Raw genomic sequence first — 15416 nt, 5'->3', positions numbered from 1 at the left:
TTTCAGGAAGCCATAGGCATGTGAGTGCCCTGAAGGGTCAGAATATCCCCCAATCAGGCCATGTTGGCATGTTGGCGGGTGAGCTGAAAGCAACTGACAGACACAGGTGTGGGGAGGGCCTTTTTCTCCCCCCTTTCTGCTAGAAGCATGGCCTGTGCTTCCTGTGAGAACCCCGGTTTCAGGAGTTGCCGGGAGCTGCCATCGGGCTGCACCGGCCTTGCTGCTCTTCCATTAGCTCCCCCCACACATTTCCTGCTCACTTCCCAAAAATCTAATAGCCCAGGCTGACCTCTTCGTCCTTAGTCTCAGCACCTCTCTACGACTTACTGCACTTCGTTAAAATGGTTTAGTGAGCGCTTGGGTCTCGCTGCCGCTTTGCGACTTTTACCCTTCTCTGTATCGCATAAAACGTTAACATCAAGTAAAATTTATGTGATGTTCCTCCTGTTTGTCTTTAGTCGGTTGAGCTCACAGGTAGTGTAACAGGGGGGTCCCCAGGAAAAGGGGAAATTCCAGGTTCCCTGCCCCATCCAAAGGAGGGTGGAGCTGAGCAAGAAAGAGAAGAATCCTGGGAGGAGACTGCAGAGGAAGGAAGCAGGATGGAGCCAGAAGGAGACCTGAGGGGGCCCAGGGAGCAGAGAGACCCGTGAAGAAGCAGCTCTTGCTTCTTGGCCCTGGACTGGGTGAAACAGACGTGGTGGGCAAGAGGCCCGTTTATCTTGATTTTGATTTGGCTCTTTTCTTCCCAGACTTATCTGGCCATTTCTGACCCTTTTCTATGGGTCCCGCCGGAAGGTGCTTTAGACCTGTGACGGGCTTTCAGGCCTTGCTTTGGGCCCATCCCCTTTGAGTGGACTTTTACTCATGAGGGGATCAGTAACTCGGGGTGTGTGATTTAGAAACTCTATTCTTTACGTTTGCTGTATTGCACACTGATCGTATTCAAGGTTCTTTCTTTAAAGGTCTCCTATGTTTCGTCTTGATGCAGAACCTATTTAGAGCAGGCAGGCTTGGGGGTTCAGGGGTGTCCCTCTTCCCTACCCTGTAACAGTAGGTCCCAACCGCAGAGCTGTGAGGATCGAGGGAAGTCTTTCCTCCCGAGCTGTCTTGGAGCAGGAGGGTCGGTAGAGGGGGGCTCCTAGAGTCGGGGAGCAGAGACCTCACAGGAGAACCCCTGTGCGCAGAGAGCCGGCTGAAGGAACTCTTAGGCAGGGAAGGCCCTGCTGTGAGACAGGTACAATTGGGCTCTTGGCTTCCGGCAGCTCAATACAGTAAATTCCTTGTTTTATCTTGGAGGAAGACACGTTTTAATTCTTAGAAAGAGCCAGTTTTTCTTGAATAAAACTCCCAGGCACTGAGAGAGGTGAACAGTGCCTTCATCAACCATTTCACAACAAATACAGAAGCAAAAGTCCGTGCTGGCTTTTTGTGCTGGCCGTGGAGACCCCCTCAAGAGGCAGTCAGGAAAGGCAGCTTCTCTGGGGGAGGCTGGGTGGGGAGCAGTGGGGAGCTCAGGTACTCAGAGCAGTAGCTAGAGAACATGGCCTTGAAGGCCTCCTGCTTTCCTCTTTGAGTGGGGGCTGTGTGGCAGCCCTCAAGATTGCCTCCTCCGTCAGGGGCCTCCGCCTCCGTTGCTGCAGTCTTATTTATTCTCCGATTCGTTAATCAAGGAAGAAATTGTTCAGAACAACCCGTGACAAAGGCCTTCAATCATCACACTCTATTTTCCTGCTGCATTTGAGTTAAGCTGCACACTCTAGGCTGACTTCCTACACTGCTGTTGAAACCACCTGCCCAGAGAGAGGGCTTACTTCCAGGGCAGCGCCAGTCTTTTCACTTGCAAATGCAGACCCCACTGCCCCCCCCACAATAGAGTTTTCAGTTTGGGGATAAAGTCTTTTTGAGACGCAGATAAATACATGGCAGCAGGCATAAAAATTAAAGAAATCGTTGTCAAGATATTCAAGGATGTGGGAGATGGCGATTTCAAGTTATTATTAACATAAGGTAGACTTGCTTTGCCTTACTTTGTAATCTGTTTCCTGACAATTAAGCAATGGCGAAAAATATTAAGCAGCAACGCTCAGGCAGGGGGATGTTATAATCCCAAAGAGACGATGTGTACCCCAAAGCGAGAAAGGCGAGAAAGGCGTCAGGCCAAGCGCGTCACAGTAGCCACAGAGATCATCAGGTTGCAGCCCTGTGCCATCACCGTCAAATCACATCAACTTGTATTACGAGCAAATTGTGAGGATAAAGTGTCTATTAATTTAGTGAACTACATGCATTTTATTTTGCAAATATTTAAGGTACTGAGTTCAAATCCAACCTATCACCTGATGAAATTCAGGACTTGCTTCTCCAAAATATGCCACTTTGGTACACTGATTCCTTTGAAGTGGATCTCTTCCAGCAGATCCTGGAAGAGGTTTCTCTCACAGGAACTCAGTTGTCATAAATCCTCTTCCCCAGAGTTTCATCTTCTGGGAAAGACAGACTATCACAAGGGAGGAGACCGAGTCACCCCATGCCAGGGAAAGCGGGTGCGGCTACAGGCCGGCTGTTCTGCCAAGGGCCTGTCCGTCTTTCCTAAAATTCCTCCTCCCTCCCTCTTCCGGCAGTGTACATGCTCTCACATCTCACCACTCTGGGGAGGTTTTCAGGCAACAGAATTCACCTGAGTGAATGTTTAAGATCTCGTTGGCTTTGTTCAATGATTTTCGAAGCAGATGACTTCCAGTCTACCACATGGAAAGGAGCGCCAAGATGCTGGAGGAGATGAAGCCTTCTACAGCAGAAGGGTGTGAACGAGGCAGTCACTCTGGACAAAAGCATGTTGGTCTTGGCACCTGCCCCCTTGCTGTGGGGCAAGTTTCCCTCAGGAGGTTTCAGAGTTCATTTCTGGGAGGGTTAAGCTGTAGTTAAATTGGTTTGGAGACACGGGGCTTTCTTTACACAGGCGGCACCATTTGGGCCTGTTGTCTGGGCTTTGACAGGCCTTTCGCTGTGGCCCTGCCGCCCAGCCCGTCGGTTTCGCAGAGCCAGCTCTCAAGCGGAGGAGGGCCAGGGAGGGCCTTTGCTCCCCTCTGCGTGCCCCTTTCTGACCATAAAGCCAGAACTAAAGCTTCAGGCTTCAAGAGACGTGAGCACATTAATTCCCGTAGCTCTTGGCAGATGACACTCACTGCCCGCCCCTCCCCGCCCCTTTCACGCTCCACAACCTAGGGTAGAGCTATGTCTGCACCTTGGGTTACAGCTAAAAACTTCTCAGGAGCAGCCTCCAGGGAGGGGCTCGAGCCCCTGTGCAGAGACCAATACACCAGCAGGCTGGTAAATTGATTAATGAAATGTATTATATCCTGTCTTGGCAAACATCCCCCTGGAACACTCCAGAAGATCAAGTTCCAATTGTGATTTCTCCATTCCCTCAGTAGGTCATGCTGACATTTGGCTGGATGCTTTGGGGCTCATGGAGCCCTCCCCAGAGCTGGGGCCTGGACCCCTCCTCTGCCAGCTCTCTGCCATCACAGGGGCCTGGTGGGCATGGTGTGAACACTCCAGCGTGGCCCAGAGTCAGCCGCCTCTCAGGAGAAGGGTGTGCAACCGGTAGTCACAGCAGCCAGGGGAAGGTAGACTGAGAAGGGGTGGAAAGGGCCTTGAGGCCTGTAGAACAGAGCGTTCCATGGTCTGGGACACTCTGACCCTAGTCTAGAAATGAGGACAGGGTCCCCGGACTGCTCACCCACTCGGCAGAGTGGGGGCCGCAGAGGGGTGCTCTCCCCCTGCAGGCCGGTGTCTGTAAGGCGATGGCGCTTGCGAGGTCGGTGGTGCTTGCAGGAATCTCACCCCTTGGGGTGAAATTGGAGGTTTCAGAGCACTGCAGCTCATGTGAGGGTGGCACCAAGACAAGCTCTACAAAGAGAGGTTCTTCTGAGCCAAGTATTTTAAGTTCCTATCTGTTCACGCCGGTACATCCGCGCCTTCTCTCTCTCTCTCCTCCCTTGCTTTCTTCATTTTTGATGTCTCTTTCATGTTTTGATAAACTCATTCATTTTTGGACCAAAAAATGTACAATTAGGAGCTGTGTTTGCTTTCTTGGTTTCTAGGCCTCTTCTAAAAACTGCAAACCGTCCATATCGAAAACGAAGGGGCGCAGACTCGCACGGTTGCCTGCGACGGCGGAGTTCCTGAGTCCTAACAGTGCCTGGCCTTGCTGGAGACTCGCCCCTCCAGTGCTGAAGCACGCCGCGTTTGTCCTGGTGCCCCACTACCGATCTAAGCACTTGGCCTGTGCGAAGGGGGTGCGGAGGCCGGTGAAGGGCTAGGAGTCAGCACTTGGAGAGCGGGCGGCTCTGCGGCCTGGTGCACCCACCGCAGGGCGTGAGCCCACCCTCCACTGGCCTTGGGCAAACCCCACCTGGACCCCGGTCCACAGCTCCCCCGCTCACGTACGGTGGGTCTGTTGTCTTGAAAACCAGCCCAGTTAAATGTTCCTGTTGTTTGGCCAGCTGGCCCTTAGGTGAGCCAGTGGTCCACACACAGCGAATGTTACTCTGCGGACACACTGCAGCGCGAGGAAGGCGCGCTATTGTAATCGTAAGAAGACTTGAGGCTCTAACAAAAACAGCCAAGCAATGCTTTTGCAGCGAGAATAAGCTAACCCTTGCACAAAAAGAATGCGCACGGACCGGACCTACTGTGGGGAGCTGCCTTGGACTCACAGAGAGGCAACGGCGCATTCCCCACCCGACACTCACACTTCTGCTGGTACTCAGGGGCCCAGTGCGGCCACAGAGCATAAAGTAACTGGCCACCGGCCGAGTCCATTTGGGCTGCTACACAGACCACAGGCTGCGCCGCTTAGGCAATAAACACCTCTTTCTCCCAATGGAGAAACGAAGTCCAGGATCGGGGTGCTGGTAGACCTGGAGCGGACTTCTTCCGCCTGGCAAGGGCTTGTTTTTCTCAGTCATACAGGGTGAACAGGGAGAGAGGGAGCAAGAGCTCATGTGACTGTTCTCAGAGGGACACTGACCGTGAGATTAGCCTCATGATGTAACATCCCTCGCCCCACCCCACAGACCATTGCTCTGGGGACTGTGCCTCAGCTTGTCAATCGGGGTCAACATAAACATGAAGTCATGTCGCCATGCAGAGGGGAAGTCTGTAACTCCAACCACACCGGGTTTTCAGAAAAGACTGCTGAATGTCCTTTAAAGTGATACCAAAAATTGAACCACTGCAGAAATGTCTTACACACACACGCGCGCGCTCATACCTATATCTACATGTTGCAGATCGATCGGGGGTAGATCAGTAGCCTGTGAAAGCAGAGACTCACATGTGTGCAGCTGTTAACTGGGCGCATGTCAAAGGCAGAGCTTATGTATACGAAACACTCTCCCAAAGAAACGAGCTTTTACTACTGACCGGGACATCCGCCTTCTCCAGTCACTCTCTGCTGCTAGCAAAATGGCAGTGAGCGGCTGAGCAGCTGCAAGCTAAGCCTGGGTGGCACGTGGTGACCGGAGAGGGTGGGGCTGTACGGAAGGGTAGAGTCAGCAGCGAGGTAGGCTTCCTCCAGGAGTCATTTCTTATTTAGAGAGTTCTGCACGGTTTCATCTCTCCACATTGCTTTTTACAGAAGAATCATCTTTGTTAATGGAGACCTGCAACCTCACCTAGGAAGGCGCTGGGGGTCTTCGTGCAGGCCCAGAGGCCCTTTCTCAGCCCGGTTCCCTGGGCGGCCAGCTCACGCTACACCTTCACTAGATGTGGATGGGCCTGGCCCTCACTGTGGGCCGGCAGCCTTGCCTAACTACAAACTGTCCTTCATGTAGTGAGCACGAGAAGAAGTGGGAGTCAGTCAACCAGCAAACAACAATTTCACACAGAGATAGGTACTGTGAAGTCAAAATGCCCTCCCCTCCCCCCATGCTGAGCCTGCCCCACCCCACTCCTCCTGTCCTATGAGTGTCCCTAGCAGCCGCCTCGCCCCCACAACGCACAGACTCCCTCCAACCCCATCCACCTCTCACTCCATCCTGCCACTTTGGGGCACCTGTCTCCTCTTTCCGAATGAGATGTTAAGACCCTTTGAGGACAAGGTCAGACATATTTTCTTAACGATCTCATAATTGCACTTCCTGGTAGGTATTCAGTTTCTACTCACAGATGCCACCCTCCACAGAAGCCAGCGAGCTGGCTGAAGGACTTAACAGGGCCCCTGGCGGCAGCAGCTCTGTTACCGCACAGCCCAAGGCTTCACGGGAGTGACTGTTCTGACGTGACCACGACCTCCCACAAAGTTCCCGACATTCTCACGAGAGCCTCGTTCTTTCTTCTGTCCAGTAGCTCTCTCCCAGTGTACCACTATTTTTTTTTTTTCAACTACAATTTAGGATGCACACAGCTGCACTGCTGTTGACCTGAAAGGGAATGAGGCGGGTAGGTTGTGTAGCGCGGGTCCGGAGGTGAGCCAGGGACACCAAAGAAACCTGCGCTTCCTAGGACTCGGAACTTGCTTCCAGAGCCAGAGCCAGGGGCTGTATCAGGCGAACGGCTGTGTGGAACGGAAGGCTGCCAACGGCCCACCCCTAGCTGCTGGGCGTGAGCCACACTGACCTCGTCCGCCCTCCCCGCAGCTCCAGGCTCTCGCAGTGGAAATGCTCTTCCAGGTCGGGCAGAGGGGACACCCTGGCCTTTCACTCAAAGCACCTCCTGGCGTGACGTGAGGCCCTCTGCATGGTTGTGGCACCCGTAAGGCCTGGCACAGCCCAGAGCCGGTGGATGAGGAAACACCTCCTGTTGTTGCCAAAGCCTTGAGAACAGCGTCGCAGTGCAAGCTCACAGGGGCGTGTCAGGCTGGGCTGTGGCTTCTCAGGAGGCCGCCCTGCCCCTCCAGCCTGCAGAACCGTGCTGGCCCCCCCGATGGCTCTTCTGTCCCAGACAGAACCTTCTAGCAACCTCCTAGACTGTCCCTTCCTCCTTCTGCAAGACCGTCCCAGTCCCAGGAGACCAGGAACCCAGAGCGCACATTCGAGCCCTCCCAGAGCACGCAGTGACCTGGGCTTTATGGCCGCCAAGTTAATTTCTAAGTTACATTTAGGGGGTGAAGAGCAAAAAAGTAGCTTCCGTTTTTATTTTGCTAATGAAAAATCTCAAACAAAAAGATGCTGAGTTAGGGAATCTCAGACGGGAGAGACGTGTTGTGGGAATAAAGCCGTGGCTTTTCCTGAATTCATCAAAGAACAGAAGAGTTGAAATAGATTAGTAGGTCAGTGAACTTGCGTTCATAGAGGGCAAGGCCTGGTCTGTCATTACGGCCCGGAGCTGAAAATGAGGGATGTTCACTGAGCACCGTCTACGGGCCAGCCAGTCTTCTCGGTGTTTCTGTGCTCGTCGACTTTAATTCTCCCAGAAACTGCACACGGCAGCTCCTGCCAGATTTGCATGTTACCCAGTTTACTCTCAGGAATGAACCCCATAGTGATTTCCAGTAAATACCACCGTGCATCCGCTTGCACGGATGGGAAAACTGGGACTCGGAGAGGTTAAATGATTCGCTCCGTGTTTTACAGAAATGAATTGAGGACCTCAGCTTAGAAACCGAATGTGTATGACCTTAAAAATTACGTTATTGCCAAGGTATCCCCTGCCTTAGAATAATTAATTCCAGAGAGCCAACTATGCTATATGCCTTCCTCATTAAAAAAAAAAAAAAAAAAAAAAAAAAAAAAAAACTTGAATGATAAGACTTGAGACTTGATTCTGCGGTTTAATCCTGAGCCATCAGGATTTTTAAAAGCACTAGTTCACTGTAGGAATCTTTAAAGTGTTCATTTAAATGTATTTTACGTAATTAATTTACATAGCTAAGTCGAAGAACTTTTTCTTTTTGGGGGGAGGGGAAAGAGACCTGTTAAGTGCCAGTATATTTTATCGACCTTTCAGTCTGCCAGTAGCTTTTTGGTGCAGAACGGCTCTTGGTGGGCTGGGGGCACGGTGGGGGGTGAGACTCACACACCCTGTGTACACAGCAGGGAGAGGGGCCTGGGCACACTTACACACACAGCATCAGCATCAGAATTAAGCTCACTAGAAAAAAATGGCCTTCACCAGAAAGGAAGCAGTAAGGGGTGGCGGGCGGGTGGGAATTCCGGGTCTGCCACAGAGGGTGTTTTAATGCTGGTGCCCAGTCGCCCGGCGACCGCCACCGAATAAGCTGCAGCCGCTTCAGCAGCCATCCCCTCCCAGTGTGCTAAACACCCCTTGCGCCGTTTGCTTTACTTGATTCACCGTAAAGGGACGAGCCCTCGGGGATTCCCGGCAAATCCCAGGCCGCCGGGACAGCTCCTGTCCGCCCCCACGCCGGGGCCGCTCTCCCGCCCCGTGACAGGACCCGGCCACGCTCAGCTGCCCGCGGGCCTCGGGGCGGGACGCCTGCCGCGGAGGTCAGCTGTCTGTCGTGGAGCCCTAAGTTACTTGCTTTCTGCAACTCCCCACGGGTTGAGTTGGGCAGAGGAGAGGGAAGGAAGCAGAAAAAGACACACTTCTCACCAGAAATGAAAACCAGCAATGCTAAGGACGATTCAGAACCGGCCGTCTGGGACGGGGCGCAGAGGGGCTCGTTCCCCACTGTGCGCGTCTGCGCTCAGTTCCTTAACGTGGCCAGTGGTCTCCTCTGCCCTAACCGCGCCCCTCGCGAGTGCTGCAGCCGCAGGCAAGCTCGGGGGCAGTGCCAGGCAGGGAGGCTCCGTGGTTACCTTGCAGTTTCTGGCTGTACTCGGTCCTGTCTGACTGGCTCCTCCTCAAGGGACCGGAGCGGTCCCCCGCCACACTGCTCTCGACCACCGTGTCCGTCTTCCTCCTCTCCAGCATGTAGAGCCGGGGCCGCAGGAAGGCCAGGTTGTTTCTCTTGGCGCTCGGGGCTTCTCTCCCAGGGGCGTCCTTGGGCTCCATCGGCGTCAAGAGCAGCCGCAGGGCTGGTCACTCCGGGGCGTCAGCGTGCTGGTCCAGGTCACCAGGTGCCCAGGCGAGCTGCCCTGCCAGCGACCCGGCCCCACTCCAGGCAGCCCTGGCTGTGACTGCCACCTCTGCGGAGTCCCAGCGCTCCACCCCTATGAGGTCATTCTTTTTTATACCTAGAATCCAACAGGGGAAACTGCCACCTGTTACCTGAGAGACCTGCCTGCCGCGCCAAGCTAGGCAAAGCAGGGACCGCCTGTCACATGCTCGGAAGCAAACAAAAATCCCATTGTGCGGGGCAGGGCTGGGGGTGGGGGAAGGAAGGGAGCCAGGGGAGGCAGGAGGAGGCCGGCAGGAGGGCCACCTGCAGCCTCGGGGCCTAAGGTGTGCGCGGGGTGTGTACAGGTGCATGTGCGGGTGGCTGCGGTGGCCTCCGCGGAGGCCGCCAGGCAGGTGTGCGGCCCCAGCCGGGTCGCCTGTGACCTGGGAGCTGCTGTGGGACCGTGGGGACTTGCTTTTTTTTTAAAGATTTATTTATTTGTGCATACAGAACTGGGGTACAGGCCAGAGGCTCAGGGGCGGCGAGAGGCTTCACCGGAGACAGAGCGGGGAGCAGAACAGGCAGACAGAGGAAGCACACTGCTGAGGGGAGCAGCGGGCGGGTCAGGAGAGGTCTGCCGCGCCCTGGGGTCACCTCCGGGGCAGGCGGGGATCGAACTCATGCAGAAGCGGCTTTAGATTCTCAGTGCTGTGCTTTAACCCGCTGCGCCTCCAGGGAGGGCCGGGACTTGCTTTTGCATCACAGAAGCGTGGAATCAGCTGCAGGGGCTAAGTCAGGCTTCTACCTTACGCGTCAACATTCTGAGGCCGCTGCCTGAGAACCAAGTTGGGGAGCCCGATCTGGGCCGGGTTGGCCCTCGCCGTGGCCGCGAGGCCGCCAGGTGGAGGCCGGCTTCCGTTTCTGGCCCTCGGCCTGCTGGCCGCTCCTGCCCGTCTGGGTCCTGGGGCAGAGGAGGAAGCCCCGTGCCCAGGAGGGGTTGCCCAGAGGTCTCCCCCACCCCTTTCGTGGCCGGATGGTGTGTCCCCGGAGGCAGCTCCCCGAGAATTCCCTCAGGGCTGGGTGGGCCGGGGTCTGGACGATTCTCCCGAAGTTGTTTTCCTCCCGTCTGAGATGTCTGGGGGGAGTTCTCAGAAGCCCTGGGAATGCCCGGACTGTGGCGTGCCCTCGTTAACGAAGGGGAGCCCCCGAGGAGGATGATCGCTTCTCTTTTTGTGTAAAGGGACGGTGAAGATTCAGCTTCATGCTGCCCCTTCCGAATCGTGCTTCATAATTCAGGATAAAGAGGAAAAAGAGACAAAAAGCATTTTCCCGACTCAGGTTGTGGAGGCTGAATACAGTCTGCATAATTATCTTCAAAGAGGAATAACAAATCTCACCCACTCTAGAGACGGCTATATATAGCTTGGCCCATTGAATGGGTCTTATTTAATATAATTGGCAATCTTCCTTTCACATACCCTCCCAAGTATTTTCCATAAACGCTTTTAAAGGCACAGTCACTGCTGAGAAGTGAGCTTTTGTGATTCATGTTAAACAACACCTCAGTTGTGTTGTAGCATCACGTTCACGTGCGCACACACGTAACGCGTGTGCGTGTGCGTGTTCACCTGACAGCTAGGGGATGCCCACCGCTAGGTACAGGACAACTGCAGGATCCAGGCAGGTGCGGGCTCAGGGGCACCACCCCTGAAAATTTTGTCGGGGACCCAGAGAAGGCAGCTACACAGCTACACAAAAGGCTGGTGCGCAGGTGTGAACCTGCACCCGCACACGCACCACGGACACTGTGGGAGGCCCAGGGCCCCGGAGTAAAAAAACAGCAAAATCGGCCCGGGAGGGGGGGAGAAGGCGGCGAGGCAAACACATAAAAACGCCGGTGTAGTCTACGGGCGCCGAGTGGCTAAGGAGCAAGCACGGGCCGGCGCAATGGCTCTGTGTCCCGAAAACGAACCCTCAGCCCATGGGCCAGCGGGAGGTGCTGAAGGACGCCCCGAGGTGCGGGCGCCGCGGCTCCCAGCTCAGGCGCTGCTCCGGGGCCGCTGCTCAGTGTGACGGGCGTGTGAGCGCGGCCCCCGCCTGGCGCAGGGCATCTGGGTGCGGTCGCTGGGGGCGCAGGTCACACGTGAGCAAACTCCCTCGGGCCAGTCTTGTGGCAGCTAGTTTGCATTTTCAAAACAAGCCTCACAGCAAGCGTTCCCGTGGCGTTCAGGCGTCGCCAGCCGGGGAGAGCTGCGGCAGAGCAACCCCGGCCGCGGGGGCAGACGCACCCTCTGTCTGCTCACGGCAGTTTCTGTGTTAACTGGAAAACAGCAAACAGCGAATAAACTCTTCCACAACGCCCAGCTCGTCAGTCCGTGATGGGGGGGGACATGGCCTGCCGCGTTTTCTCCTCGCTGACTCGCTCACACCCCCACCCCCACGCCTCTCCGTGCCAAGAGAACCCTCATTTTGTCCAAGGTGGTGCCAGGCGTGGCCAACTGTAATCCTGTATTTTGTTTCCCGGCTTCCTGGTCTGTTTGGCGGCTCGGGTGACCCGGAATCCCAGGCCTGACCCCAAGGCCTGTGGAGGAATGGGTGGCGGGGTGTTGATTCTGGAAAAGGTTTTCCTCTTCCAATGAAAGGTGTGTCCGCAAATGGCTTCCATCTCGCGCCTCTTCCCAGACTCGATCCCAGGTGCGGTGACGGAGCAGCTGCCGCCACCCTGTGTCCCCGAGGAGAGCTGGGGGGTTCCCACACTGTGGGCTCTGAGGCCCGAGCTGCTCACCAGCACCACAGCCATCGCCACTTCGGCTTCTCACCACCTGGCGCAGTGACCCGTCTTCCCGTCACCGCGGGTCGGCGTTCCCGTGTCAGATACGCCTACCGGGGCTTGGTCGAGCGTTTGGTGTAGGTGTGAGTTCTCCACAGACAGGGGCAGAGTCCGGAGAACAAAAAGGTCTCTGCGTGGTGAGTGGAGGAGAGTTTCGCAGGAAAGGAAGGGATGAGGGGAGCAGCAGGCCGTGGGGGGGGGTTGGTTTATAGCTTCGGGTCTGGGACGGGCCTGGGCAGTACACGCAGTTGGTCACTAGACTGCCGGTGGTGTTTCTGAAGGAGCTCCTCTCTTCTGATGTCGATTTAACGTTTTTACTTTCTTCAAGGAGCGTAGGGATCGTAACCCAGAGAAATTTTCAAATATAAAAGAACCCGAGGGTAGTTCTTTGAGCGCTCATGTCATCAGCGCCCTCGGAAGACAGACACGGTTCCTCAGGCGCTCGGCAAGCCCGTGTGGCCAGCTGACGGAGGGACAGCGGCCTTGCAGGCGGGGCCTGGCCTTGTTCTCCGCCCAGGCCGCACGCAGTGGTGTTGAGGAGCCCCCGGGTGCGCCGCTGGTACGCCGAGGTGCTTGGCAGGGCAGCCCGCCTCGCGCCTTCTGTGAGCGGGTCCTTAGGCCGTGTGTCTGGGTCAGCAACGGCATGCCTGGTTTGAGGGGGCCGGAGCGAGCGGAGAGCAGCAGGGAGGGAGACTGAGTACTGTGTGGCGGGGTGAACGGTGGGGACGCGGGGAGCGGCAGGGACAAAGGCCACGGGTTTATTTTGTATTTTATAACCAACGTCTGCGAGTCCTTCAGAGCCAGAATTTCACATGCCATAAACAAATCAAACCTTGATACCGAGGCACTTGAACTAACTTTATTGGCGGGAGAGAACAAGCAGTTGCTGCTCCATTGTTTGCCCAAGCCCTGCGCGAGCCCCAGACTCGGCTTGACTGGACGGCGGTCAGCGTCTTGGCTCCCAAAGGCTGTGCGCTCTGTGTCCCGAGCTCCCCTGCGAAAGGCAAGATGACTAGCCACTGGGTCGCTGGCCACATGCCTTCTGCTCTCCCTTCCAGCATCTAGAATACTCCACCACCCGGCACCCCTTCCATTCGGCTACGGTCCACGCCCAAGACATGCACTCGGAGGGCTGTTGGCCTTGTGGGAGCCAAGGTGCGACTCCCGGGCTTCTCTCCCTCGTCCATGGCGGCTGGTAGCCGTCACCTCAGGACGAGGCCTGAGGCTGTCTCTCAGAGCCCCCGGCCACCCCGCGATGGTCCCCCAGTTTGAGCACGAAGGACTTCTTTACTGTAGCCGCTGAGATGACAGGCTTTTAAGAAGGGTTTCTATTACTTTATTGTGTCCAGACACTCGCTGTCAATGTCAGGTGTCGACGACATCTTTTCAGGACTAATATTATGATTTCTGGAGTTTCAGGCCCAGCCTGCCGCTAGCGGTTTGTAAGACCCCCGAGTGCGAGACAGAAATCACAGGTCCTGAAAATATCCCAGAGACCTGGACTGCGGGAAAGAGAACTCGTGAGCTAGGCGCTTCCTGGAGGCGCCCGGGCAGCCGTCCTGCCCTCGGACAGCAGCAGCGGGATGGGGTGTGGACGGCTGGGGGTGCGCCCCGTCGGGGGCTGGCGGGGCTTGGGGCGGTCTGGTTGGGCAGAGGAGTGCGGACATGCGTGTCGGCACAGGTAGCCCGCGGCTGCCTCGCACCCTCAAGATTCGCCTTGGAGACGCAGGCCGCGAGCAGGGGAGCAGGGCGAGCGCGTGGCGGTGGGGCTCGGGCGTGGCAGTGAGGGGCTCGCCTGTTCACGGGCAGGTGCAGCTGCGAGCCGCAGGGCTTGTGGGCTCTGCCTGGAAAGAGAGAGTGCGGACAGGAAAGAGGGCATTGCTCCTCAGAGACGAGGTCGTGGTGCGTCTGGGAAGTGACTGTCACACGGGCTCTGCGAGCTGCCTCTTCAGCTCTGAAGTCGCAGGGGCCCTGCTGGCCGTGGCTGGGTTCTAGAGCCTCCGCCGTGCCCCTGAAAGCAGCGATTTCTGTAAGACTGCCCACGCAGGAGCAGATAGCCACGCCAGCAGTGAACGGAGCCGGGCTCGGAGGAGGTGAAGCTGCCGAAGTTGTTACCCTTTTGACTGAAACCATCGTAGCAGTGACCAGCGACCACACTGTCCCGGCTGGAACGAATCATTCATTGCCAGATTTTCAAGGTCGTGGGGGGATTCGACCTTGGGCAGAGGAGAATCTTTGAAGGGCTTTGCATTGCCTGCTTAGATCAAATCCAGCTACATAAGCAAAAAAAAAATAAATAAATAAATCTCAGTGCCATTGCAAGCTCTGAACAGCACCCACCTAGTGATGCCAGGAGCTGCGTCGCGCCTCTGGCCCAGCGTCCGGTGGTTCACACAGCCACGTCCCGGCTCCTCCAGCAGAGCAGTTCAGGTCAGAACAGCTCCGCGGAAGATGAACCGTTCACGTCGGACAGGGAGGATCCAGAAATCCACCCCTCCCAGGTCTCCCGTCGTTATTTCCTAAAAGTTGGACCTGCTGAGTGTCAAGTAGCTTTGAGCGGGAGAGAGCCCCGTGGGCATGTTTTAGCTAAGTTGGAAGCAGCCAGCGCCCCATCTCCTTTATGACCGGGATGCCAGAAACGTTTAAACGCCGAGCCTGACCCGGCTGCGAGCCTGCGCGTCTGTGGCATCACCGCGCTGCAGGCCCCTGAGCTGACCGGAGTGCTCCCGGAGACGAGTTACAAGGAATGCCCCTTTGTTCTTCAACCTGCAATGCCTTCTGCTGGCTTCGGCCGCGTTTGTGCGGCAACCTCTGTGTTGCGGGAGCTCGACCGCAGGACTCCCGGACACTAGAGCGTCTGGGCGGACGGGTGAGAGGCGGCTGCTCGGGTGCTGGGAGAACGCCAGTAGTCGGCGCGAGTGCAGCGGCTCGCGGAAGGCGCGCAGACCGAGGCCAGGCCGTGTGGATTGAGCAGTTTGAAGAGGACGCTGGCCACCGGCCGGCCAGCGCACACACGAGCCTTCTGGGTTCTGATTTCGCCGCCTGGACCTCACCTTCCTCTCCGGGGACCGCGGCACCGTGCGGCTTCTGCCTCAGTTTCTCCCCCAGCCCAGGCTGAGCGACAGCCAGTTCCTGCGCGAGAGCCGTGTCGCTCCTTCGCCAAGCGTTGAGATTCAAAATTACAGTAGCCATAGCAACCATAACTAGGTCAGTTTGCACTCGGAGTGACAAATAACTGCAGAGAATCTTTCTCCTGTGCTCGCCGTCCTCTCAGGCTGCAGAAAGCAAGAGGTTTTTTGGGAAAAGGACCTTCTGGCAGCTGCAGAGTTATTTCCTTATTTGAGACGCACACATTCAGGAAACTTCATGCAGCAACGAATTTGATTTTACTTCACCCAAGAACATGGGCATTTGAATAGTAGGTTCCGTAATGAAGCATTAACTGTTTCTTTCAAAACACTGTCATTACTGTCTAATAAAAACTGAACCTAGAGAAATTTTAAACAGGGGTTGGAGTGACCTGGGGTTATCTTTTGTATACTTGGTCATAGCTAATTTCCCCCCTAAAGCTACTGTGTA

At 56.0% G+C, this 15416-nt stretch overlaps 1 protein-coding gene across 1 annotated transcript in view; it reads right to left on the bottom strand.

Annotated features, from left to right (window-relative positions):
* ARHGEF38 (Rho guanine nucleotide exchange factor (GEF) 38) overlaps positions 1–8961 on the bottom strand; it is a 78249-nt gene extending 69288 nt beyond the window's left edge. Inside the window, exon 1 of the mRNA XM_004686597.1 lies at positions 8766–8961. Coding sequence (XP_004686654.1) covers positions 8766–8961 — 196 coding nt within the window. The remainder of the gene's footprint in view (positions 1–8765) is intronic.
* Positions 8962–15416: the final 6455 nt, after the last annotated feature.

This window comes from Condylura cristata, unplaced genomic scaffold (genome assembly GCF_000260355.1).
Source record: "Condylura cristata isolate star-nosed mole 26May11 unplaced genomic scaffold, ConCri1.0 scaffold00021, whole genome shotgun sequence".
Classification (NCBI taxonomy): domain Eukaryota; kingdom Metazoa; phylum Chordata; class Mammalia; order Eulipotyphla; family Talpidae; genus Condylura; species Condylura cristata.
The sequence above is the reverse complement of the archived record's forward strand: the minus strand, read 5'-3'. Positions and strand labels throughout refer to the sequence as shown.